The sequence below is a fragment of the Phyllobates terribilis genome, unplaced genomic scaffold, assembly GCF_046119375.1.
Source record: "Phyllobates terribilis strain yellow unplaced genomic scaffold, ASM4611937v1 Scaffold_3__8_contigs__length_932513732, whole genome shotgun sequence".
NCBI classification, from domain to species: Eukaryota; Metazoa; Chordata; class Amphibia; order Anura; family Dendrobatidae; genus Phyllobates; species Phyllobates terribilis.
This window is the reverse complement of record NW_027362763.1, coordinates 360,352,210-360,377,541: the sequence shown is the minus strand read 5'-3', so window position 1 is coordinate 360,377,541 and position 25,332 is coordinate 360,352,210. Positions and strand designations below refer to the sequence as shown.

Genomic DNA, 25,332 nt, shown 5'->3' with positions numbered 1-25,332 from the left:
TCTGGACTATCCCTGCAGATCCTAGAAGTCCTCAGACACAATGATCGAGCACTGACTGATGTCAGATCCTGACGATCCACATAGAAACCATAGTCTAATACAGCAACCACTCGCTTATAGCATGAACAATATCACATATAATGGTCACCACAGAATATATTACTAGGGGTATAGGACACCCCTTTCTTGTGTTATACGACGTGTGGGATAAAAGTCCAACCCTCGTTCTGCCAACAGCAATTATTCACAGCCCTTAGGCAATAAAGGCATTAATCTTACCTCTGTAATGAGGGACAAGGGCGTTCTATAATTTGAAGCTATAGATTAGATCAGGATACTTCTGCATGGTGAACGGTCTGTGACTGGATACTGGAGTGGGCAGACAGCGGGATAGGGAGGAGGAAGCTTACAAAGACATAGAGTTATCTGACTGAGACACAACTTAAAGGTTGTCTAAAAGCTAAAGATACCTGCGCTTCGATCAATTGGTTGTCACAGGTCCTGGAAACTCTGGCTCGCCATAAGCAGAACATACTGGCCATTGAATTCAATGGCCAACCACATAATGGTGTCAAAGCCTTGTAGTTTGTATAGACAGGGATTTTTTTTATTATACAACCCTTTTGTTAAAGAGAGCCGGGTTTTGTTAAAGTGGACCGTTTTTGCTCCTATTTCATTCCAATAGATCCTCTGAACATAATTTTTTTTTTTAAATTCGCCATACGATTTCAGAAATATAGCCCATTTTATTTAGTGTGAATTTTTATGGCCTTTTTAAGGGGGTGAGGCTCACAGGATTCTCTCATGGTGTGTCTTTAGGCTGCTTTGCATTATTATCCAGTGAGCACTGCCCGAAAATAGGCCACTTTTGACTTGGTGATAGGTCGTTAAGGCTAATATGAAATTGAGAAGAGAAGTCTGGACAAAAAAATCTATTGCTACTAGAGAAAGACTAACAATTTAATTGCTGAACATAAGGGAATAAGAGCACAGTTAAATTTTTATATTTGGCTAGAGATAAGCATGAAAAGGAACCTGTCATGTGATTCATGCTGCCCGAGCTACAGGCAGCATTTCACAGGGACAGACACCCTCATTCCAATCATTTTATTGTGTTTCACTATGCCAGAAATTTACAACACTGGAACATAGCGATTAGGACGAGAGCTGTATATTTATGGCACTGGGTTCCAGCAGTTGCACCTGGAAGAAAATCCCTTAAAAGAAAATAATTGAAAGACTCTTGGCTGGCTCCAAAAAGTGTTTACAAGCTGTGATACTTTCAAAAGGGGGTGCTACTAGGTACTAACCATGCAGGGTGCCAAAACTTTTGCACTGGCCCATTTTCCTTTTTGTAATTTGCAAAATGCAAAAGATGACTATTATATATATATATATATATACAGTACAGACCAAAAGTTTGGACACACCTTCTCATTTAAAGATTTTTCTGTATTTTCATGACTTTGAAAAATGTACATTCACACTGAAGGCATCAAAACTATGAATTAACACATGTAGAATTATATACTTAACAAAAAAGTGTGAAACAACTGAAAATATGTCGTATCTTCTAGGTTCTTCAAAATAGCCACCTTTTGCTTTGATGACTGCTTTGCACACTCTTGGCATTCTCTTGATGAGCTTCAAGAGGTAGTCACCGGAAATGGTTTTCACTTCATAGGTGTGCCCTGTCAGGTTTAATAAGTGGGATTTCTTGCCTTATAAATGGGGTTTGGACCATCAGTTGTGTTGTGCAGAAGTCTGGTGGATACACAGCTGATAGTCCTACGGAATAGACTGTTAGAATTTGTATTATGGCAAGAAAAAAGCAGCTAAGAAAAGAAAAACGAGTGGCCATCATTACTTTAAGAAATGAGGTCAATCAGTCCGAAAAATTGAAAAAACTTTGAAAGTGTCCCCAAGTGCAGTTGCAAAAACCATCAAGCGCTACAAAGAAACTGGCTCAGAGTTCTAGCAGCAGACACATCTCTTCAACAACTGTTAAGAGGAGACTTTGTGCGGCAGGCCTTCATGGTAAAATAGCTGCTAGGAAACCACTGCTAAGGAAAGGCAACAAGCAGAAGAGACTTTTTTGGGCTAAAGAACACAAGGAATGGACATTAGACCAGTGGAAATCTGTGCTTTGGTCTGATGAGTCCAAATTTGCGATCTTTGGTTCCAACCACCGTGTCTTTTTATGACGCAGAAAAGGTGAACGGATGGACTCTACATGCCTGGTTCCCATCGTGAAGCATGGAGGAGGAGGTGTGATGGTGTGGGGGTGCTTTGCTGGTGACACTGTTGGGGATTTATTCAAAATTGAAGGCATACTGAACCAGCATGGCTACCACAGCATCTTGCAGCGGCATGCTATTCCATCCAGTTTGCGTTTAGTTGGACCATCATTTATTTTTCAACAGGACAATGACCCCAAACACACCTCCAGGCCGTGTAAGGGCTATTTGACCAAGAAGGAGAGTGATGGGGTGCTACGTCAGATGACCTGGCCTCCACAGTCACCAGACCTGAACCCAATCGAGATGGTTTGGGGTGAGCTGGACCGCAGAGTGAAGGCAAAAGGGCCAACAAGTGCTAAGCATCTCAGGGAACTCCTTCAAGATTGTTGGAAGACCATTTCCAGTGACTACCTCTTGAAGCTCATCAAGAGAATGCCAAGAGTGTGCAAAGCAGTCATCAAAGCAAAAGGTGGCTACTTTGAAGAACCTAGAATATAAGACATATTTTCAGTTGTTTCACACTTTTTTTGTTAAGTATATAATTCCACATGTGTTAATTCATAGTTTTGATGCCTTCAGTGTGAATGTACAATTTTCATAGTCATAAAAATACAGAAAAATCTTTAAATGAGAAGGTGTGTCCAAACTTTTGGTCTGTACTGTATATATCAGATATATATGTATATCTGATATAATGTATATCTTATACACTACCGTTCAAAAGTTTGGGGTCATTTAGAGATGTCATTATTTTTGAAAGAAAAGCACATTTTTTTTCCATGAAGCTAACATTAAATGAATCAGAAATACACTCTATACATTGTTAATGTGGTAAATGACTATTCTAGCTGCAAACGTCTTGTTTTTACTGCAACATCTACATAGGTGTATAGAGGCCCATTTCCAACAACCACCACTCCAGTGTTTTAATGGTACATTGTGTTTGCCAACTGTGTAAGAAGGCTAATGGATGTTTAGAAGACCCTTGCACAAGTATGTTAGCCCAGCTGAAAATGGTTTGGCTGATTTGAAAAGCTATAAAATTGACCTTCCTTTGAGCTAGTTGAGAATCTGGAGCATTACATTTGTTTGTTATATGAAACTCTCAAAATGGCCAGAAAAAAAGAACTTTCATGTGAAACTCGACAGTCTATTCTTGTTCTTAGAAATGAAAGCTATTCCATGCGAGAAATTGCCAAGAAACTAAAGATTTCCTGCAACAGTGTGTACTACTCCCTTCAGAGGAGAGCACAAACAGGCTCTAACCAGAGTAGAAAGAGAAGTGGGAGGCCCCGCTGCACAACTGAGCAACAGGACAAGTACATTAGAGTCTCTAGTTTGAGAAATCAACGCCTCACAGATCCTCAACTGGCAGCTTCATTAAATAGTACACGCAAAACACCAGTGTCAACGTCTACAGTGAAGAGGCGACTCCGGGATGCTGACCTTCAGGGCAAAGTGGCAAAGAAAAAGCCATATCTGAGACTGGCTAATAAAAGGAAAAGATTAATATGGGCAAAAGAACACAGACATTGGACAGAGGAAGATTGGAAAAAAGTTTTATGGACAGACGAATCAAAGTTTGAGGTGTTTGGATCACACAGAAGAACATTTGTGAGACGCAGAACAACTGAAAAGATGCTGGAAGGCTATCACTCCATTTTGCAACACCCTGCCATACTCTGTGGACAGCGCTTGATTGGAGCCAATTTCATCCTACAACAGGACAATGACCCAAAGCACACCTCCAAATTATGCATGAACTATTTAGGGAAGAAGCAGGCTGCTGGTATTCTATCTGCAATGGAGTGGCCAGCGCAGTCACCAGATCGCAACCCCATTGAGCTGTTGTGGGAACAGCTTCACCGTATGGTACACAAAAAGTGCCCATCAAGCCAATCCAACTTGTGGGAGGGGCTTCAGGAAGCATGGGGGGAAATTTCTCAAGATTACCTCAGCAAATTACCAGCTAGAATGCCAAAGGTCTGCAATGCTGTAACTGCTGCAAAGGGAGCATTCTTTGACGGAAGCAAAGTTTGAAGGAAAAGATTATTCTTTCAAATAAAAATCATTATTTCTAACCTTGTCAATGTCTGGACTATATTTTATAATCATTTTGCAACTCATTTGATAAATAAAAGTATGAGTTTTCATGGAAAACACAAAATTGTCTGAGTGACCCCAAACTTTTGAACGGTAGTGTATATGGGTCAAGTGGAGTATAATCTGGGTTCTCAAAATACAATGCACTCATGCAGTGAATTTATCTCCGGCGCCATCATATTTATGAAGATCATAGTAATAGCAATGCCCCCTTCCCAAAAACAAAAGTCACTGCTCTATCCATCATTAATGGTAGTCAAAATAATACTGTGATCCTGAACAATAATTATCGAATTACTTCTAGTAATAACAGTACCGATTCATAAGACTCTCCCAGCTGTCACAGCACCCCCTCAGTAGTGAAAGGAGTTGGTTAATTTCTGGTTGACAGCCCCCCTCCCCAATAGTCATATTAGTGTTACAAATTTTTTCCCCACTAGTAACAGCAGCAACCAACCTTCCACTAGTGACAGCAGTCTGCAGGCAGGAAGTTGCATGAGAGCAGCCTATTACCCTTTACTGGCTGTTAAATGTTGCTTAATGTTCCTGCATCAATCAATTAAGAAATGGCAATGTAGCTGTCATCAGATGGAAGCTGTCAGTGACAGTCCAGCTGCTTCTTTCTGAGGGGATGTAAGACATGGCAATGAGACCAGGTTTCCAAAATCATTTCCTTTTTATCACGGCAAATAAATAAAAAATTGTCATTTTTTTTGCACATTACAAAAAAAGATGCAAATTACTCTTCAGCCTGCAAAACGTACATCTCCTAAAATAAGATCTTGTTCATACGTTGTCAAGTAATTGATGTAAGTGATATAAGCAGCCTAGCAACACTATTATTTGCAAAGCAACTGGACAACATTACATTGTCACTAGGTAGGCAAAGCTTACCAGGATAATTAAAAAGAACCATAGTGTCATTTTTACATGATTACAGCCATGAAATTGGTTGAAAAAGTAAGGCATACTGGGAGAAAACTTACCATACAGATCAAAAAGATTTCTTTTTAGGGTGTTTAAAGAATTCCATGAGATATATACCCCTTTAACAAGACCTTAAAAAGAGTTAACCCAATGCCTGCAAATTACCAGGAGCCAGATAGCTGATGTACAGACTTGCTACTAGTACTTAGGGCTTTGTTTATATTGATGAAGATATTTATTACCAAGTGACAACAAAATGAATGTAAATTCTTGATTTATTTATCGGATACAATTTTTAGAACTTATTCCATCCTTGGTATCTTTCTGGGTGTCTAGAGTGCCCAAGGAACTGGCCTAAGGAACTGAGGTGGGTTGTGTGATCAAACTGGTCTACTTTTGGAAAAAAACTTCAACGGAGATCTATAGTTTGGGAGAATTTTTTATACTATTTTAGAGATATATTTGGATATGTAAATAATCTCTTCAGAGAGGAAGAGGACACAAAATCTAGTATCAATAATAAGGCTGTGTGCACACTGTGTGTTTTTGGTGCACTTTCACTGTGTTTTTTTCAGGGCAGAAATGGGCCAAAAACGCTAGGGAATCTGTGTGCCAGCTAATGCAATGACAATCCTGAAGTGCTGTGCACATGCTCAGGAATTTTCTGGTCAGGTTTGCATTGCATTTAAATCTGCAGCATGTCAGTTCTTTGTGCGTTTTTGCAGCGTTTTTCACCCACTGAATTCAATTGAGTCAGTCAAATCCGCAGCAAAAAACGCGGGTATAAAAATATTTGCAGATTTGCTGTGGATTTTTGCGGCGTATTTGACTGACTCAATTCAAGTCAATGAGTCAAAACCGTGGCAAAAACGCACAAAGAATTGACCGGGTAGAGTACTCCTCCTATCAGCCTACGGCCGCTCCCACTGGTAATAGCGTGAGCAGGCGCCGCTGAGGGGAGAAGTAGTCTCCTCAGTCGGCGTCTGTGTAAAAAACACTTTATACTCATGTGTCACCTGGCGATCCGATCACCCGGCAGCACTCTATACACTGACAGGAGCGCGATGGCTCCCGGCAGTGAGGTCATTGGAGTTCAATCAACTGATGATCAGCTGACGAGCTGCGGTGTTGCGTGAGAATTTTCAGCTGATCATCAGCTGATTGAACTCCAGTGACCTCAGTCCCGGCAGCTCAGCACTATACACTAACACAGGGGTGATTACACTCCTGTCAGTGTATAGAGTGCTGGGACAGGTGTGGGATATGGTTGTTTTTTTACAGGTGACAATGGCTTCAGCAGATTAGGCATTATACTCACCTAACGGTGTTTTTTTACTTTTATATAGATGATTAAAATCGCGTGGAATTTTATTTAAAATAAAAGACTTTATTCTTGCCGTGTCTTTATTTCAAAACCTTTTCTACGGGGTTAGCAATGGGGGCATCTTATAGACGCCCTCCATTACTAACCTGGGCTTCATGTCAGCTACCAATACAAGGCTAACATGAACCCCAACCCTATTACCCCACTTGCCACTGCAGCAGGGCAAGTGGAAAGAGTGGAGGCTAAGTGCCAGATTTGGCGCTTCTTATGGATGCGCCATTTCTGGGGCCATTGATAGCTGATATTATTAGCCTCAGAGGGGGCTAGCATCCATGGCCCCTTCCCTGGCTATTAATATCAGCCCACAGCTGTCTCCCTAGCCTTTGCTGGCTAGATTTTATAGGGGGACCCTAAGTCAATTTTTTTCTTGGGTCCCCCTGTAACCTAGCCAGTAAAGGTTTAGAAAACAACTGTGGGCCGTTATTAATAGCCAGAGAACATCTTTGGCTAATGGCCCCTTCCCTGGCTAGTAATATCAGCTCCCAGTGGTTGGCTTTCCCTCTGCTGGTTATGGAAATGACGCGAAAGCCGACCCCATTTTTTAAATTAGGTTATGTGCCCACGATCCGGACGTAGCAGCACTTTGGACGCAGCATATTTTTGCTGCGTCCAAAACGCTGAGTTCTACTGAACGCAAGTACATCCGCATGTGTTCACTGAACCATGTGGATTTACTGCATTCAATACATTCTAGTGGTCAAATTTCTATTGCAGAGACTAGCGACTCTGCAAGAGAAATTGACATGTCCTGAAAGACGCGCCATATGTCATGTCAGATGTCAGTGTCCGCGAGTGATCATGCAGCCTCAGAAGCACGCATAGTGGACATGGGATTTCTAGAAATATCATCCACTATGCTGTAACATCTTGCCCCTGCAGGTTTGACGCTGCATAAATACGCACCGTCAAACCAGCAGTATTTCCTGATCGTGGCCACGCACCCAAACTCATCAGCAGCATGTCAATTTCTGTAGCGGAGAAGCTAGCACCATAGACTATAATGGGCACGTAATCTATCTGCATAAACCACAGATAGAACAAGTACATGAAAAACGGAAATCGAAATTAGGACTAACTGATGACTATGGGCTATTTTTTCCAGCAGCGTCATTACATCACCTGACTTTTGACGTTAAACGACCGCCGTTCACCTACTTGTTTGCTGATCGGCAGTCATTTAATAGCCTGTTTAGATAGGCAGACCTCATTTCCTATGCGAGTGGAATGATAAGACATAGATCATTCTGTGAGTATAGACTGCTATTGTTCTCGGCAGCATGTGTCCTGTTTACTCAGGACAATGTGCTGCCAAAAAAGATGATCTTTAAGCCTCTTTAAGAATCATTTCACTCGAGAAATGAGTGTTTAGATCGATTGTAGGGTGATTGGCCGCCTGTTTACACTGCCTGATTTTTGGAATAATTTCACTCGAGAAATTAGTGTTTAGATCGATTGTAGGGTGATTGGCCGCCTGTTTACACTGCCTGATTTTTGGTACACAAGCGTTCTTAGGAACGCACATTCATAATAATTGCACCGTTAGTGGATTGACTTTGTAAAGGGGTGATAACATTGCTCATCAAAATAAAAAACTAGAAACACATCACTGACTCTTCAGTATTTCATAAAGATGTCCCATAATATCAGAGTGGATGCTTAGAAAGGCAGTTGGTTATTGACAAGGATCAAGTTAGAGACAGAATTAAAAGCCTGTATACATTATCGGTAATGGGAAGGAATATAGCATTGAGAATAAAAAAAATATGTAATTCAGTGCAGTAAGGGAATGAACAGTGATGACTGCATTTTCATGGCACGGACCTTCAATAATAATAATCACAGTCAGGTCGTCTTGCTCATGCCTGTAGCCATTAATTGACCAGCTGCTCTCAAAGCTCTTCCATAGCCACAGAGGTCTATGTGACAGGAAGTGACAGTGCCAAGTAATGTAGGATGGAAAGATGGATAAAAATAATATGGGCAGGCCATGCTGCAACTGCTGTGATCAAATGTATTTGCATCACAGGCTGCAGAGCCGATTTGTCATCACAGGCAAAAATGTAAAGAGTTTAAATAATGCAAATGGGTCTCCCGTGCATTGTGTTTCCACATATTAATGTGCAAGTATTACAGCATGCTAAAAATGGCTGCAGGGTAGACATCGAAATTGCAGGGTGCACATCCTTGTCCAGGTGTTTTCCCACACCGTTTGTCTGTACTCTAGCATGGTCCCTATAACTAATACCATCTGTGTATTCCATTTTAGATGTATTAATAAACAAGTGGATTGATCACTGATATTTGCCTTTAACTTCTTTTTTTAATATGTGTTGCCTTTTTATGGTTTTATAGACATATGGGTACATGGTGTATTAAAAAAATGATTCAAATAATTGATAGGCTTTTGAAAATAAAAATCAAGAAATACTTTTTCAAGAAAAACAAAAAACAACACAGCCTCATCATGAGTGAATGAGATTAATCTTCAAATGGCTACGTCATAGTTGCTATGGGTCTTGTAAGACCAGAGCCTACGGCAGTAAATAAATATATATATATATATATATATATATATATATATATATATATATATATATATATTACAGACCAAAAGTTTGGACACACCTTCTCATTTAAAGATTTTTCTGTATTTTCATGACTATGAAAATTGTACATTCACACTGAAGGCATCAAAACTATGAATTAACACATGTGGAATTATATACTTAACAAAAAAAGTGTGAAACAACTGAAAATATGTCTTATATTCTAGGTTCTTCAAAGTAGCCACCTTTTGCTTTGATGACTGCTTTGCACACTCTTGGCATTCTCTTGATGAGCTTCAAGAGGTAGTCATCGGAAATGGTTTTCACTTCACACGTGTGTCCTGTCAGGTTTAATAAGTGGGATTTCTTGCCTTATAAATGGGGTTGGGACCATCAGTTGTGTTATGCAGAAGTCAGGTGGATACACAGCTGATAGTCCTACTGAATAGACTGTTAGAATTTGTATTATGGCAAGAAAAAAGCAGCCAAGTAAAGAAAAACGAGTGGCCATCATTACTTTAAGAAATGAAGGTCAGTCAGTGCGAAAAATTAGGAAAACTTTGAAAGTGTTCCCAATGGCGTAGCCTTCCCTTGGTACTGAGATAGTTAAAGGAAGTGTTCCTAAAGTCAGACCTCTCTGAACTGTTGGTAGACCAAGCTAAGGGGTTAGCTTTAGTGGTCCAGTCAGTAGAGTAGAGGGGGAACTTAGTGCCCGGATCAAGCCTTGAGTGATATAGAGCTTGTTCCTGGCATAATTCATTGTGGACTGCAGTATCTGTAAACAGCCACAAGATGCCACTGTCCTGGGTGCAGATGTCAGGTTGAGTCTGCTAGCAGGGTTACAGGCAGTGATGAGTTAATGCTGTGTGATGACAGCTCACAGAGGGTGGGCACATTGGCAAAAAGCCTCGGTTTTAGTGTCCAGAGGCCATTAAGAGACAGTATGGGGAATCGTGCGGGCAGCCTGACTATAGTGACTGCTAGGGTAGACGGGAGCTCTACACCCTCAGACAGCGGGATCACTACTGTGCAAGTCTCCTCACGCAAGAGCAAGAGTCCTGTTAGCTGGTCGGAGAAACTCATCAGAGGTAGTGAGGACCCGAGGCACTTCTAGTCTGCAGGAAGCAGAAGAAGATAAACAGGACTCCAGGCTAGGACGTGGGGGAGATATTTGATCCAGGTCACTGTTAATGTTACAGAAGAGTCTCGTGGACTAGAGATAGAGTCACAGAGATGCTTCACTTAAAGAGGGAACCAGGGCTGAAGATGTTGCCAGTGCCTGCGAGAGAGATGATAGCCTGTCGGGCCTTATCCATTATATCTGCCTGTAAATACTGTAAATATTCCTCTTCCCCAAGTAAAGTTCAAGTTCTGGTTAAGAACCTCGTGTCCTCTGAATTTATTGCTGCCCTGGTCCCAGAAGAGAAATGCCTGGAGACAGCCGCGATCGGATGGCTTGAAGTAAGTGAAGAGCACCACATACACAGCCACACTTCAGAGGGAGAACATGTATTGTCTGTAGGGTGCCATAGCGAGTGGGGACTACAGCTCGCCCACGACTACCTCGCTGGGGCACCTTACATTTGGCGCAGTCGGCAGGATGCGAGCTCCTCGCATGAAGAAAGCGGGGAAGAGCCGACGCAGAACACTGAGGAGAAAGTGTTGGAAGGCATGCGGCCCAAGATGGCGGCCCGAAGCATGGATTCCAAGATGGTGACAACGGCGGTAAAGTCTGGGAGAAGAACCGCCTATCGTGGGAGTGGACGGTGCTGGAGAGTGCGAAAAGATGTCCAGCCCCTACGAGTTCCGGCCCGAAGAAGGATGGGCCCAGCGGTGAAGATGCGTCCCAGGATGGGACGTCCAGTGAGGATAAGGGCGCGGCGTAAAGTGAAGCCCGGCCCCGTGAGTATCAGCGCGCACAGAGAGGGGGCTTGGCTGAAGGCGGAGCGGCTGAGAGTGACGAGTGACGCGGCGGTCCCGTCAGAAGGCCGGCCTAGGAAGAGGCGGAGCTGGACGCGCAGGATACGCGTCACCGGTAAACGACCAGCGCCATTTTCTGTCCGACACGCCAGGAGAAGGAGATCCGGCAGCGGACGTCCTGAAAGAATGGCAGCCTCAGAGCCTAACAGAGTGCGAGAGACCGGAGGAGAGCTGGAACCCCTGCAGATTATTACCCCAGGGGCCGCGGCTGGAAGCCGTTCGCCGGCGGGCGGTGCCCGCGAACCGTTGCCTTTACCCCCAGTGGCTGTCCAGTGGGCCACTAGGCCCGATCCGGAGCTGGGCCTGCTACTTCATGAGCTTCGTGTGCGGTGCTGGAGCCGGATACCGGAGGAGTCGTCCCCCTCGGCTGAGGGAGGAGAACATCCCGGTGGGGCCGGAGCAATAGTTGCAGCGGAGCTGAGAGAAGGTGAGCGGTCCATGCCCCAGCGGCCGGTCACCCCTGCAGAACCTGCCTCGGCGGCAACAGAGGCCCTCAGGCCCTCAAGAGGCGGAGCAGAAGAGAAGCCCCCTAAAAGAAAGGCCCCGCAAGAGAGCTTTTGGTCATTGGCCTTGGAGGCCCTACATTCCCCCTCCGCAGAGCGGTACATCAAGCCCGGAAGTCCACAGTGGGCCACCCGCGACACTCTGATGACCTCGCGGGAGCAGCGGCGGTGGACCGACACCTTCCTAAGAGGCTGGCTGGAGGGGTCCAACGCGGCGCGGAGGGAGTCAGTGGAAGACTCCCAGACCCGGGGGCAGGTTGTGGAGTTCCGTGTCCGCGAGGTTTACGGGTTCCTCGAGGAAGAGTGGACCAGGCATGAGGTGTTTGTCAGCCGGGAAGCCGTCAAGCGCGAATACCTGCCCGATCGCCTCCACAACCTGCATGAAGGGGAAATTGTTCACTTCGTGAAATGCGAATGTGCAAGGGGGTGGTACGCGGCTGCGGTCACCCGCCCATATAAATGGGAGGACATCCTGGAGAAGGACAGGCAGGTCTTCCGGCGAAGAGCTGAGAGGGAGGCTCGGCAACGTCAGGCTAGGGAAGCCCCTGGAGGATTCGTGTCCCCTCCCAAGGCCGGCATCCCACAGGAAGAAGAGTCCGGAAGCCAGCAGCGGGGAGATGGCGTTGATAAAGAGGAGGATGTCCCGGGTTGTAGTAGGGCTGATTCTCCCAGTGAGGCTGTAGGCTCAACAACCAAACACCCAGAAGGGGCCGAGGCGGTTGGTCGTGGAGTCGCCGAAAGGACTCAGGCTGCTGTCAGTCAGGAGGTTCACAACTTCACCGTGACTAGCTACGGCCCCACACAAGTTGGTTGTGGCAGCGCCACCTCCTCGGATGAGGACCCCGGGCGTAGCCGATACCCTGACCAGCCCTGGAGGTGGAAGAAGCCACCTTCCTCTACAGCATGGGCCGCCTTAATGAAGGAAAGGAAGGAGGCCCGAAAGAAGTGAGCTGGCTAAAAGGTCCGTTGACCTTCCACTTTCCTATTTAGGACTCATCGATGGTGGTCCTGTCTGCAGTTTGGGACTGTTACCCAGTGGGGGCGGAGTGCCCCATGTTGACTTAAGTTGAAAAAAAAAAAAATGGAGGACTGTTCCCCTACCTCCCAGGCCAGGAAGCCCTTAAGCAGCACCCAAAAGTTGTGTGCCCAGGAGAGCTGCTCTTTTTGTTTTTACTTTTTATTTTATTTTTGTTGCGCTTGTTGCGCCTTTTTCTGCTGGAATTTAAAATGCTGAGGCACACCTTGAGGATGGATATCCTCCAAATCTAAGAGACTTGCGGCCTAGCGGGAAGAACCGGTGACCCCCGCTAGGGCCAAGATGAAAGAGACTCACAGGGTGTTACCTGTGACTGTGTGCCTCAGAATGCAGCCCTTGAAGGAGATTGAGGGCTATTGAGGTGTTGGCCTGTCTTAAAAATATGGACATGGACACTGTGTTTCCAGGGTCCTTACCAAGAAGGACCGGTACCTCTGAAAGGTAGATAATGGACTGTCCTGAATTGCTGTTCCGGGGCCCTTAACCGAGAAGGGCTGGTCTTCCATCCAAGAAGATGACCTCAGGACCAGTCGTTTGCTAAAATGTTTTAGTAAAATTTAGTAATATGATATAATGTCATAGCTGCTGATTTGTGTTTATTGTTTAGTGTGGTCAAGGACGACCAACATTAAAGTGTCGGGGAATTTAATAGTGGGGAAGGGCGTAGCCTTCCCTTGGTACTGAGATAGTTAAAGGAAGTGTTCCTAAAGTCAGACCTTTCTGAACTGTTGGTAGACCAAGCTAAGGGGTTAGCTTTAGTGGTCCAGTCAGTAGAGTAGAGGGGGAACTTAGTGCCCGGATCAAGCCTTGAGTGATATAGAGCTTGTTCCTGGCATAATTCATTGTGGGCTGCAGTACCTGTAAACAGCCACAAGATGCCACTGTCCTGGGTGCAGATGTCAGGTTGAATCTGCTAGCAGGGTTACAGGCAGTGATGAGTTAATGCTGTGTGATGACAGCTCAAAGAGGGTGGGCACATTGGCAAAAAGCCTCAGTTTTAGTGTCCAGAGGCCATTAAGAGACAGTACGGGGAATCGTGCGGGCAGCCTGACTATAGTGGCTGCTAGGGTAGACGGGAGCTCTACACCCTCAGACAGCGGGATCACTACTGTGCAAGTCTCCTCATGCAAGAGCAAGAGTCCTGTTAGCTGGTCGGAGAAACTCATCAGAGGTAGTGAGGACCCGAGGCACTTCTAATCTGCAGGAAGCAGAAGAAGATAAACAGGACTCCAGGCTAGGACGTGGGGGAGATATTTGATCCAGGTCACTGTTAATGTTACAGAAGAGTCTCGTGGACTAGAGATAGAGTCACAGAGGTGCTTCACTTAAAGAGGGAACCAGGGCTGAAGATGTTGCCAGTGCCTGTGAGAGAGATGATAGCCTGTCGGGCCTTATCCATTATATCTGCCTGTAAATACTGTAAATATTCCTCTTCCCCAAGTAAAGTTCAAGTTCTGGTTAAGAACCTCGTGTCCTCTGAATTTATTGCTGCCCTGGTCCCAGAAGAGAAATGCCTGGAGACAGCCGTGATCGGATGGCTTGAAGTAAGTGAAGAGCACCACATACACAGCCACACTTCAGAGGGAGGACACGTATTGTCTGTAGGGTGCCATAGCGAGTGGGGACTACAGCTCGCCCACGACTACCTCGCTGGAGCACCTTACACCCCAGGAAAGGAAGACCAAGAGTCTCCTCTGCTTCTGAGGATAAGTTTATCCGAGTCACCAGCCTCAGAAATCGCAGGTTAACAGCAGCTCAGATTAGAGACCAGGTCAATGCCACACAGAGTTCTAGCAGCAGACACATCTCTTCAACAACTGTTAAGAGGAGACTTTGTGCAGCAGGCCTTCATGGTAAAATAGCTGCTAGAAAACCACTGCTAAGGACAGGCAACAAGCAGAAGAGACTTTTTTGGGCTAAAGAACACAAGGAATGGACATTAGACCAGTGGAAATCTGTGCTTTGGTCTGATGAGTCCAAATTTGAGATCTTTGGTTCCAACCACTGTGTCTTTGTGCGATGCAGAAAAGGTGAACGGATGGACTCTACATGCCTGGTTCCCACCGTGAAGCATGGAGGAGGAGGTGTGATGGTGTGGGGGTGCTTTGCTGATGACACTGTTGGGGATTTATTCAAAATTGAAGGCATACTGAACCAGCATGGCTACCACAGCATCTTGCAGCGGCATGCTATTCCATCCGGTTTGCGTTTAGTTGGACCATCATTTATTTTTCAACAGGACAATGACCCCAAACACACCTCCAGGCTGTGTAAGGGCTATTTGACCAAGCAGGAGAGTGATGGGGTGCTACGCCAGATGACCTGGCCTCCACAGTCACCAGACCTGAACCCATTCGAGATGGTTTGGGGTGAGCTGGACCTCAGAGTGAAGGCAAAAGGGCCAACAAGTGCTATGCATTTCTGGGAACTCTTTCAAGATTGTTGGAAGACCATTTCCGGTGACTACCTCTTGAAGCTCATCAAGACAATGCCAAGAGTGTGCAAAGCAGTCATCAAAGCAAAAGGTGGCTACTTTGAAGAACCTAGAATATAAGACATATTTTCAGTTGTTTCACACTTTTTTGTTAAGTATATAATTCCACATGTGTTAATTCATAGTTCTGATGCCTTCAGTGTGAATGTACAATTTTCATAAAACTTTCGGTCAGTACTGTATATATATATATATATATATATATATATATATATATATAATATATAAATCTATATCATAGATTTCTGATATATTACTTGCGAGCAAGTTAAAGAAAATCCTTTCTCATATATACAATATGAACTTACGGTAATATGATTTAAAAGGAAACCAGTAAGTCTGATCTTACTATTAAACCTAGTGGTACGGCTGTATAAATCCTAGTGCTACAATAAAAATCCAGTAGTAATCCAATGTGACATTGCTGACATAGCAAGCTCTAAAGACACCTACAAATGAGCCTGGAAGTGCATTGGAGGCATGTCTATTCCCTCAGACTGCCCCCAGTGCACTTCAAGACTAATTTGCATGTGGCTGCAAAGCTTTATTTCTTTGTGCTGGTACACTGGATTACTACAATATTTTTATTCTTGTACTAGGATCTGTACAGTCATATATCTAGTTTCAGTAGTAAAATCTTCCTGACAGATGATTCCCTGTAAAGCATTATATCTATTCAAAGTAAAAATATGAGTCATTATCAGATCAGTCTCAGTCAAATATAAGAACCCATGAAAGGGATTGTCCGGTCATAAAATATTGATTATTATCAGTAAGATGGTCATCACTATTAGATTGGTGGGGGTTCAATACCCGGTACCCCAATTTATCAGCTGTTATTTGTTCTGGCGGCTGCCAGATGTAAACAGGTAGAACATAGACGTAAAGCATAGCTCCATTCGATGTATAGTGGCTGTTGCCGGGTATTGCAGAAAAGAATAGAAGCTGTTCTGCAGTACCTGGCAGCAGCTGCTACACATTTAATGGAGCTATGCCTTGCAGCTCCATGCCATGTGTTTACATCTGGTCACCACTTGAGCAAATAACAGCTGATTGGTCAGGTGCCACATGTTGGCCCCACTGCTATAATATTGATGATGTGGCTTGTGGATAGATTATCAGTGTTTTATAACCGGAAAATCCCCTTAACAGTACCCATGCTTACTATTGCCTGGTAAATGCATAAGAGGTACATTCTGAGGATACCGCTGTCCTTGTTTGCCCTAGGAGTTCAGCAGTTCAGGTATTGTCATATACTGTTGTTACACCAATGTTTCTTGCTGTTAAATCTGGAAATAAAAGGTGTTATAGAAAAAACAAAATTATTTAGGCAGTAACAGTGAATTCTCATTGATGCATTTACTCTTCCCTCCCGAAAGAACAGCTTTGAGAGAAAGCTCACCAGGATATTTGGCATCTCTATAAGTTCTATGGTCCTGAATGTCCAGTTAAAGCTAGTCTATACAGCATTTTTCTATATGCATATTCATGTAAAACGAAAACTACATTTTACATTGCATGCCATGTACAATTTATAGCCATAAAATTCAATATTGTCAGGAAACTGATTTTAGTAAATATGGATCCGAAGAAAACATCTGCACGGCCTAAACAATGCATTTGGACATTTGTACAGAGAGCTGTAATGGTACTTTGTCCTTCGCAGGGGGTTGCACATATCTCTTGGTCCATTTACTACAGGACTACAGTCTGGGACCAAAGCCAGATACCATTCAGTGATACAAGTAATAAAGGTGTGACAGTGACAATCTCCCCTGGCAGTTTTATTATATGGCAGCACTAATGCTCTGTGTACATTATGGGTACAGTCACATAAGCAAATAAATAAAGCAAAACAAGAGGAAAAGACTTTCTAGAAATTGGATCTATGTTGTATTGCTAAACAGGATCACTGGGTATAAATGTAGAGAATCGTCATCTGCAAAACCCTGCAGATATTATGCAGAGTAACCCAATACACCACGTTGGAGCTCTACAAGCACAATTAAAATACATAGTACCAACAACTGCAGAAAAACCTTGTAACCTGCCTGCTAGCCTGCACCAACAAGCTGATCTGAGGTTATAGACGCACTGCACACCATTCAGATGCATCATTTACAGGTCTCTTTCATCATTCAGAGTACACAAAGCTGCACAAATAAAGTAAGTCCATGTAGAGGTGCTGCGTACCAACATGAAAACCATACAAAAAAATACATCATAGCTTCCAATATTGCACAACACACAAACCTTCCAACGAGGAATACATCAGAGGAATCTGCCAGATCTAATCCAGTAAAACCAGGTAGTCGCACTGCAAACCTTACAACGCCAAGATCTACAGAGTTTCCCAGCAGACTCTGGACTCGGACTGGTATACATCTAATAGCTTAATGGTACTCAATAACACAATTTTCCCAAATGTATAAGAGTTGGCAGTTAATATGCACTTTAAATTGAAAAAAAGGAGCATTTAAAAACAATCCATGGAAATGATTTAACGTCTGGATGTAAATGAATTTCTATAGGCAGTTGCTGGCTATAGAAATTATTACGGGAGTTCACATAATACTTTTTCTGGAGTGGCATCTGATTTTTAAATATCTAATCACCAAAATAAAAAATAAATAAAGAAGAAAAAAAAATAGGTAAAACATACGGCAGATGCACAAGGTCCCTTATGGGTGTGATTGTAAAACTATTGTGAAAATAATGCAGTTTTATTAAATCTTTGCAACAATTGCATCATATATGGTCAGCGTTGATAGTTTTCTAATTATAATGCTTATGTATAAAGTAACAGTAGCTTCAATATCTTCTTAGTCTGCAGCGAGCAGAGCTCCTATTCACTGGTCCATGTGCTTGCTGCAGTAATCACCTGGCTTGCGTGCAACTCTGTGTTCAAGCCTCAAGTCTGTGAGCAAACATGTGCACTGTACATGTCAAACAACAGAGAGGAAAACTGTACAGATATAATACAGTCATCCTCCTCTACTGTAGTGCAGACGAAAAAGGTCCTATGGGACATGAGAAAGAAAGAGGTCCCAGGGGAAGAGGGCAGAAAAGGCCCCAGGCGTCAACTGATTAAAGGTAAAAGGCTGAAGAGACACAGGTTCCTAGACCCTAGAGATCAGTGCAGGAGGATAACAGGGAGCTAGGGTCACTGAACCCAAAAATTCCACATCATAAGACAATGTTGTATGTACATAATGAAGAGAAGAAATCGTGATCCCATTTAAAGATGTACAAGGCAACTCAGTGTGAGATGTGCTGGAGTTAGAGGCAAAGTGTACGGACACAGGTGAGTGAGCAAGGAGGAAAATGACAGACCACACAAGAAAGAGAGAAAAGACCCTGCTGGTATTGCCACAATCAATATGTCATTTTTTTCCCATGGTGTATAATGCAATGCATCACTGCTTAGGTGAAACATTGTCTTAAAAAGTATTAACCATCTACTGCCTGTACCGACACAGCATGTACCCAACCCGGCCAGCACCCTGTTATACCCACATCAGCCAGCACTGCATTAACTCCTCAGGTGCATTGCTAAAGCCTGCCAAGCATTAAGCACATCCTCTTTTGACAGCATACTGAGCCTAAAAAGCACAATCCTATTCAGCCAGAGCGGTTACTACACGTTGCCAAAGCCTGCAGAATACTATTCCCATTATCCAGCACTGCCAGGGTTAACCACATGCAGCAATATCTACTGTGAAAACATTTGTTCAAGGCCTTTATGGAACTCAGGATTCAGTAGTAGCCATTTCTACCCAATTTCTTGAGAAAAGCTGTGGACACTTACAAGACACCTTCATACGAATAGTTATGGTTCGCCACCACTGCTTTGATACATGGCACAGTTATTCTGTAAAGCAGTTATAGTGTACATCTTAAGCTACACTGGTGCTATACCACAGCTCTTCTCTAGAATCATTGCCCATGCCAGGTCCAGAGATGCCCAGCACTGACCTCAATGATCTAGGCTCAATCTAGTGTCACAACCAACTCTCCCTTATCCCTTCATTGCTCAATGTTTTTGTTGATATAAAAGCCATTCTGTTCAGACTATTCAGAGCTCGGTCCTAGGTCTCCATCTTCGCACAACACATCCATTACTGGAGATATGGCCTGGGCTTGAAGGGTTGTGTAGGAGGGTATTCTATGGGTACAGTCATTACTATACTTTAACCATTTACTAGAATGGCCCAACACTTCATTTTGCTACCCCACATTAAGGTTTAAGTCTTTTCTTTATCAAAGATTATTTTGTTTTTCTGGTGGACAGCTCTAAGAACATATGGATAATATCACTCTTGTCCTATGAGCATAGTGATCATTCCAGGGGTATTGTACAAAACGTTATCTTCATGGTCTGAAGGGCCCTAAAACACAGAAGTCATTAAGAGCAAGTCACTCCCATGGCCATGCTGTAATTTTCAAAGAATCTCCCTCAGTCAGAGCCTGCAAAGCATTGCCTAGTACTGAAGGCAGGGCATTGCCTAGTACTGAAGGCAGGGCATTGCCTATAGTGTGGGCAGGGCATTGCCTAGTAATGCAGGCAGGGCATTGCCTAGCACTGCAGGCAGGGCATTTCCTATAATGTGGGTAGGGCATCGCCTAGTACTGCAGGCAGGGCATTGCCTATAGTGTGGGCAGGGCATCGCCTAGTAGTGCAGGCAGGGCATTGCCTATAGTGTGGGCAGGGCATCGCCTAGTAGTGCAGGCAGGGCATTGCCTATAGTGTGGGCAGGGCATCGCCTGGTAGTGCAAGCAGGGCATTGCCTATAGTGTGGGCAGGGCATTGCCTATAGTGTGGACAGGGCATCGCCTTGTACTGCAGGCAGGGTATTGCCTATAGTGTGCGCAGGGCATCGCCTAGTACTGCAGGCAGGGCATCGCCTAGTAGTGCAGGCAGGGCATCGCCTATAGTGCGGGCAGGGCATCGCCTATAGTGTGGGCACGGCATCGCCTATAGTGTGGGCAGGGCATCGCCTTGTACAGTACTGCAGGCAGGGCATTGGCTATAGTGTGGGCAGGGCTTCGCCTAGTACTGCAGGCAGGGAATTGCCTATAGTGTGTGCAGGGCATCGCCCTCAGTCAGAGCGTTGCCTAGTAGTACAGGCAGAGCATAGCCCTCAGTGAGAGCATCGCCAAGTAGTGCAGGCAGAGCATAGACCTCAGTTATAACTTCAACTAGTAGTGCAGGCAGAGCATAGCCCTCAGTTATAACTTCAACTAGTAGTGCAGGCAGAGCATATCCGTCAGTCAAAGCATCGTCTAGTAGTGCAGGCAGAGCATAGCCCTCAGTCATAACTTCGACTAGTAGTGCAGGCAGTGCATATTCCTAAGTCAGAGCATCATCTAGTACTGCAGGCAGGGCATTGCCTATAGTGTGGGCAGGGCATCGCCTAGTACTGCAGGCAGGGAATTGCCTATAGTGTGGGCAGGGCATCGCCTAGTAGTGCAGGCAGGGCATCGCCTAGTAGTGCAGGCAGGGCATTGCCTATAGTGTGGGCAGGGCATCGCCTAGTACTGCAGGCAGGGAATTGCCTATAGTGTGCGCAGGGCATCGCCTAGTAGTGCAGGCAGGGCATCGCCTAGTAGTGCAGGCAGGGCATTGCCTATAGTGTGGGCAGGGCATCGCCTATAGTGTAGAAAAGGCATTGCCCTCAGTCAGAGCGTTGCCTAGTAGTACAGGCAGAGCATAGCCCTCAGTCAGAGCATCGTCTAGTAGTGCAGGCAGAGCATAGCCCTCAGTCATAACTTCGACTAGTAGTGCAGGCAGAGCATATCCCTCACTCAGAGCATCGTCTAGTAGTGCAGGGAGAGCATAGCCCTCAGTCATAACTTTGACTAGTAGTGCAGGCAGGGCATATCCGTCAGTCAGAGAATCGTCTAGTAGTGCAGGCAGAGCATAGCCCTCAGTCATAACTTCGACTAGTAGTGCAGGCAGTGCATATCCCTCAGTCAGAGCATTGTCTAGTAGTACAGGCAGAGCATAGCCCTCAGTGAGAGCATCGCCAAGTAGTGCAGGCAGAGCATAGCCCTCAGTCAGAGCATCGTCTAGTAGTGCAGGCAGAGCATAGCCCTCAGTCATAACTTCAACTAGTAGTGCAGGCAGAGCATAGCCCTCAGTCAGAGCATCGTCTAGTAGTGCAGGCAAAGCATAGCCCTCAGTCATAACTTTGACTAGTAGTGCAGGCAGAGCATATCCCTCAGTCAGAGCATCGTCTAGTAGTGCAGGGAGAGCATAGCCCTCAGTCATAACTTTGACTAGTAGTGCAGGCAGAGCATATCCGTCAGTCAGAGCATCGTCTAGTAGTGCAGGCGGAGCATAGCCCTCAGTCATAACTTTGACTAGTAGTGCAGGCAGTGCATATTCCTCGGTCAGAGCATCGCCTAGTACTGCAGGCAGGGAATTGCCTATAGTGTGTGCAGGGCATCACCTACAGTGTAGAAAGGGCATTGCCCTCAGTCAGAGCGTTGCCTAGTAGTACAGGCAGAGCATAGCCCTCAGTGAGAGCATTACCAAGTAGTGCAGGCAGAGCATAGCCCTCAGTCAGAGCATCGTCTAGTAGTGCAGCAGAGCATAGCCCTCAGTCATAACTTCGACTAGTAGTGCATGCAGAGCATATCCGTCAGTCAGAGAATCGTCTAGTAGTGCAGGCAGAGCATAGCCCTCAGTCATAGCTTCAACTAGTAGTGCAGGCAGAGCATAGCCCTCAGTGATAGCATCACCTAGCAGTGCAAGCAGAGCATAGCCTTCAGTCAGAGCATCGTCTAGTAGTGCAGGCAGAGCATAGCCCTCAGTCATAACTTCGACTAGTAGTGTAGGCAGAGCATATGCCTCAGTCAGAGCATTGTCTAGTAGTGCAGGCAGAGCATTGCCTAGTAGTGCAGGCTGAGCATCGCCTCATAGTGCAGACAGAGCACAGACCTCAGGCAGAGCATCGCCTCGTAGTGCAAGCAGAGCATCGCCTAGTAGTGCAGGCAGAGCATCGCCTAGTAGTGCAGGTAAAGCATTGCCTAGTAGTGCAGGCAGAGCATAGCCCTCAGTGAGAGCATCGCTTAGAAGTTCAGGCACAGCATAGACCTCAGTCACAGCTTTGACTAGTAGTGCAGGCAGAGCATAAACCTCAGGCAGAGCATCGCCTAGTAGTGCAGGCAGAGCATCGCCTAGTGGTGCAGGCAGAGCATCGCCTAGTAGTGCAGGGAGAGCATAAACCTCAGGCAGAACATCGCCTAGTAGTGCAGGCAGAGCATCGCCTCGTAGTGCAGGCAGAGCATCGCCTCGTAGTGCAGGCAGAGCATCGCCTAGTAGTGCAGGCAGAGCTTCGCCTAGTAGTGCAGGCAGAGCATCGCCTAGTAGTGCAGGCAGAGCTTCGCCTAGTAGTGCAGGCAGAGCATCGCCTCGTAGTGCAGGCAGAGCATAAACCTCAGGCAGAGCATCGCCTAGTCGTGCAGCAGGGCACAGCAGAGGAGAGCTTTGCATGCACTGCAGTGGGAGGCTGTTGTATGTTCTGCTCATCAGGTGTATCATCACACAGAACAGACAGGCACAGACCCGGGGAGCAGCGCTCCATGTCTCCACAGAACACACACACATCGCCCCCTCCTCTCACCGGTCCCGCTGCTCCGGCTCCCGATACAGCCCATAGTCATCCTCAGCAGTCCGGGCACATCCCGACAGTGCACAGGACCCGGGCACAGACGGTTCTGGGCGACTGAGGAGCCCGGCTGTGCTGAAGAACCGCTCCCCAGTGTGAGGACGAGGGGCCGCCGCTGAGAACGGGGAGACTGCCGTGTCCCTGCTCCAGTTATGTTCCCCGGAGCTGCAGCTGCTGATGAGCGGAGACCGTGACGTCACTGCCCCTCCACGACTACAGCATCCACAGCAACACCCTGTGCCGCCTTATTGTAGGGGCGGGAGAGAGGGGGCCGGGGACAGATTGGGGGAATTAGAGGAGAAGCAATGGCTGGTCACACACCGGGGATCTGCCCGGGAGAAGACACAGGGAAGAAATGGCGGTGACAGTAGGAGAGAATACTGACCCGTCCAATGGGAAGTGCACCCTGATAATAGGGAATGAGGGGAGCATCTCATAGCCTGGCTGATAATTATGGGGTCATCTAAATGGGAGCTGGTCAGTCCGGAAATAGGATAAAGCCCCCCAGCTGTTGTTTTTCCACTAGGGCAGCCCACAACCTTCTATACCTAATAGGAGTAGTGGGCATGAGAGACCCCCAGATTCTTGTGTGCATTGGGTAAGGGGCATTATTGCAAACTTGGTAAACAGCGCTGTCTACAGCTCTTATGCATGCCCATGTGTCTCCATGGTAACAGACAAACCAAATGATCCCTCAGTCATATGTTATCTTCTTATCTTTCTTCCTGCATCTTAGTGAACAGTCACTGCTGTATTTGGAGATTGATACAGAAATAAAAAAGACACTACTCCTAACCATTCTGGTGCCGGCGCCTCTCCTGACAGGTTTAGTAAATGTATTATCCACACAATAGCAGCTATGAAGCACCACGCCTAGCTGGTAATGCCCAGTTATCAATGTATTCCTCCACTGATAGGAGGAATGACAGCGGGGGCATAATTAGGAGAGCTTGAGCCCCATAGCAAACTATTGAATACACCCCCATACATACACCCCCTCCTGGGACGTCGTATCCTGCCGCTGACCTATACCACAGTTTTCTGATTGTAAGACATATCCCAAGTTTAGATATGAGAAAATATTTAAAACCTGTTCCTACTAATTAAAACGTCTCTGGTGGTGTAAATCAGTGGAGAAGTCAATAGTATTTCTGTACTCTAAATTAGAATAAGGAGGTAATAATGAAAGGGGTTTTCCCACGAATAAAGTACATATTAATCAATAGATCTTGGAATAAAATTAAATTCCACAATTGGATGTGTTAAATAAAATGTTCCTGTGCTGAGATAATCTTATACATGTGCCCCTGCTGTGTACTGTGTAATGGCTGTGTCTGACCGTACAGGAACATGGTCTGATCATATCACATCTCCTGGGCAGCGGGGGAAGGAAAAGAGGATACAGACAGGACAGGCTGGGATCGCAGGTGATTCTTTCTGTGAGGTAAAACATTTCCCTGCATGCGAGTTCACTGCTTAGCTAAAGAAATAAAAAGTGAAGCTGGGGTGAGTGATTCCCATGACACAATACTGCACACACTAAAGGGGAATGGTATGTATGAGTGTCATCCTCGAAGGAAGTCTATCCTAAAGCCCTTGCACAAAAAAGCACACCTACAATTTGCCATAACTCATGCTTAAAAAATATGAAGACTACTGGAACTCTACTCTGGAGTGAGGAGACCAAGATAAATGTTTTTTGGAACTGATGGCTTCAAAGCTGTATGGTGTCAGAAAGCTGAGAAGTACATAGAAAATTGCATGCTGCCTACAGTGAAACATGGTGGTGGCAGTGACTTTATGTTGGGCTGCATCGTGTGCTGCTGGTGTCAAGGAGCTACATTTCATTGATGGTATCATGAATTTCCAGATATTGAAAGAGAGATGCTCCCATTACTCCGTGGACTTGGTAGATGTGCACTCTTCCCACATGACAATGATCCAAATCATACACCTAAAGCCACTGTTGCATTTCTGAAGAACAGGGTGAAAGTAATTCAGTGACCAAGTATGTCTACTGATCTGAACCCAATCAAATACCTGTGGGGAATTCTGAAGAGACAAGTTGAGCTTCACTTTCCATCCATCATCCAGGCTCTAAAAGAGGTAGTTCTTGAAGAATGGAAAGAGATAGATGTTGCAATATATCACCAATTTGCTTATTCCAGGGCTAGAAGACTTGGTGCTGTCCTTAAAAGTTATGGAGGTTATTTGAGTAAAACTGAAGATTTTGTACTGAAAATTATATTATTAACCTTACTTTCATGTTTGGGTTAAAAAATGCTCTATGAAACTCTGTCTTGTTCAAGTTTTGGAATTTGTGCTTGTGTTCACTGAGATATTGATTAAAATCTTATTTTTCAAAGTTAGGCTGAGCACTGCATACTTTCACACAAGGTAAGCACATAAAAATTTTAATGGGAGTGCTTCTTTAACAGTAAGCTCC

General features: G+C 45.1%; 1 protein-coding gene across 2 annotated transcripts in view; it reads right to left on the bottom strand.

Moving 5' to 3' along the window:
* FAM131A (family with sequence similarity 131 member A) overlaps nucleotides 1-23,142 on the bottom strand; it is an 88,497-nt gene extending 65,355 nt beyond the window's left edge. The window contains exon 1 of one of the 2 annotated variants that reach the window (XM_073675342.1): nucleotides 22,842-23,142. In XM_073675342.1, coding sequence (XP_073531443.1) covers nucleotides 22,842-22,881 — 40 coding nt within the window. In that variant the 5' untranslated portion in view covers nucleotides 22,882-23,142. The remainder of the gene's footprint in view (nucleotides 1-22,841) is intronic. The other variant, XM_073675343.1, reaches the window with a different exon arrangement.
* Nucleotides 23,143-25,332: the final 2,190 nt, after the last annotated feature.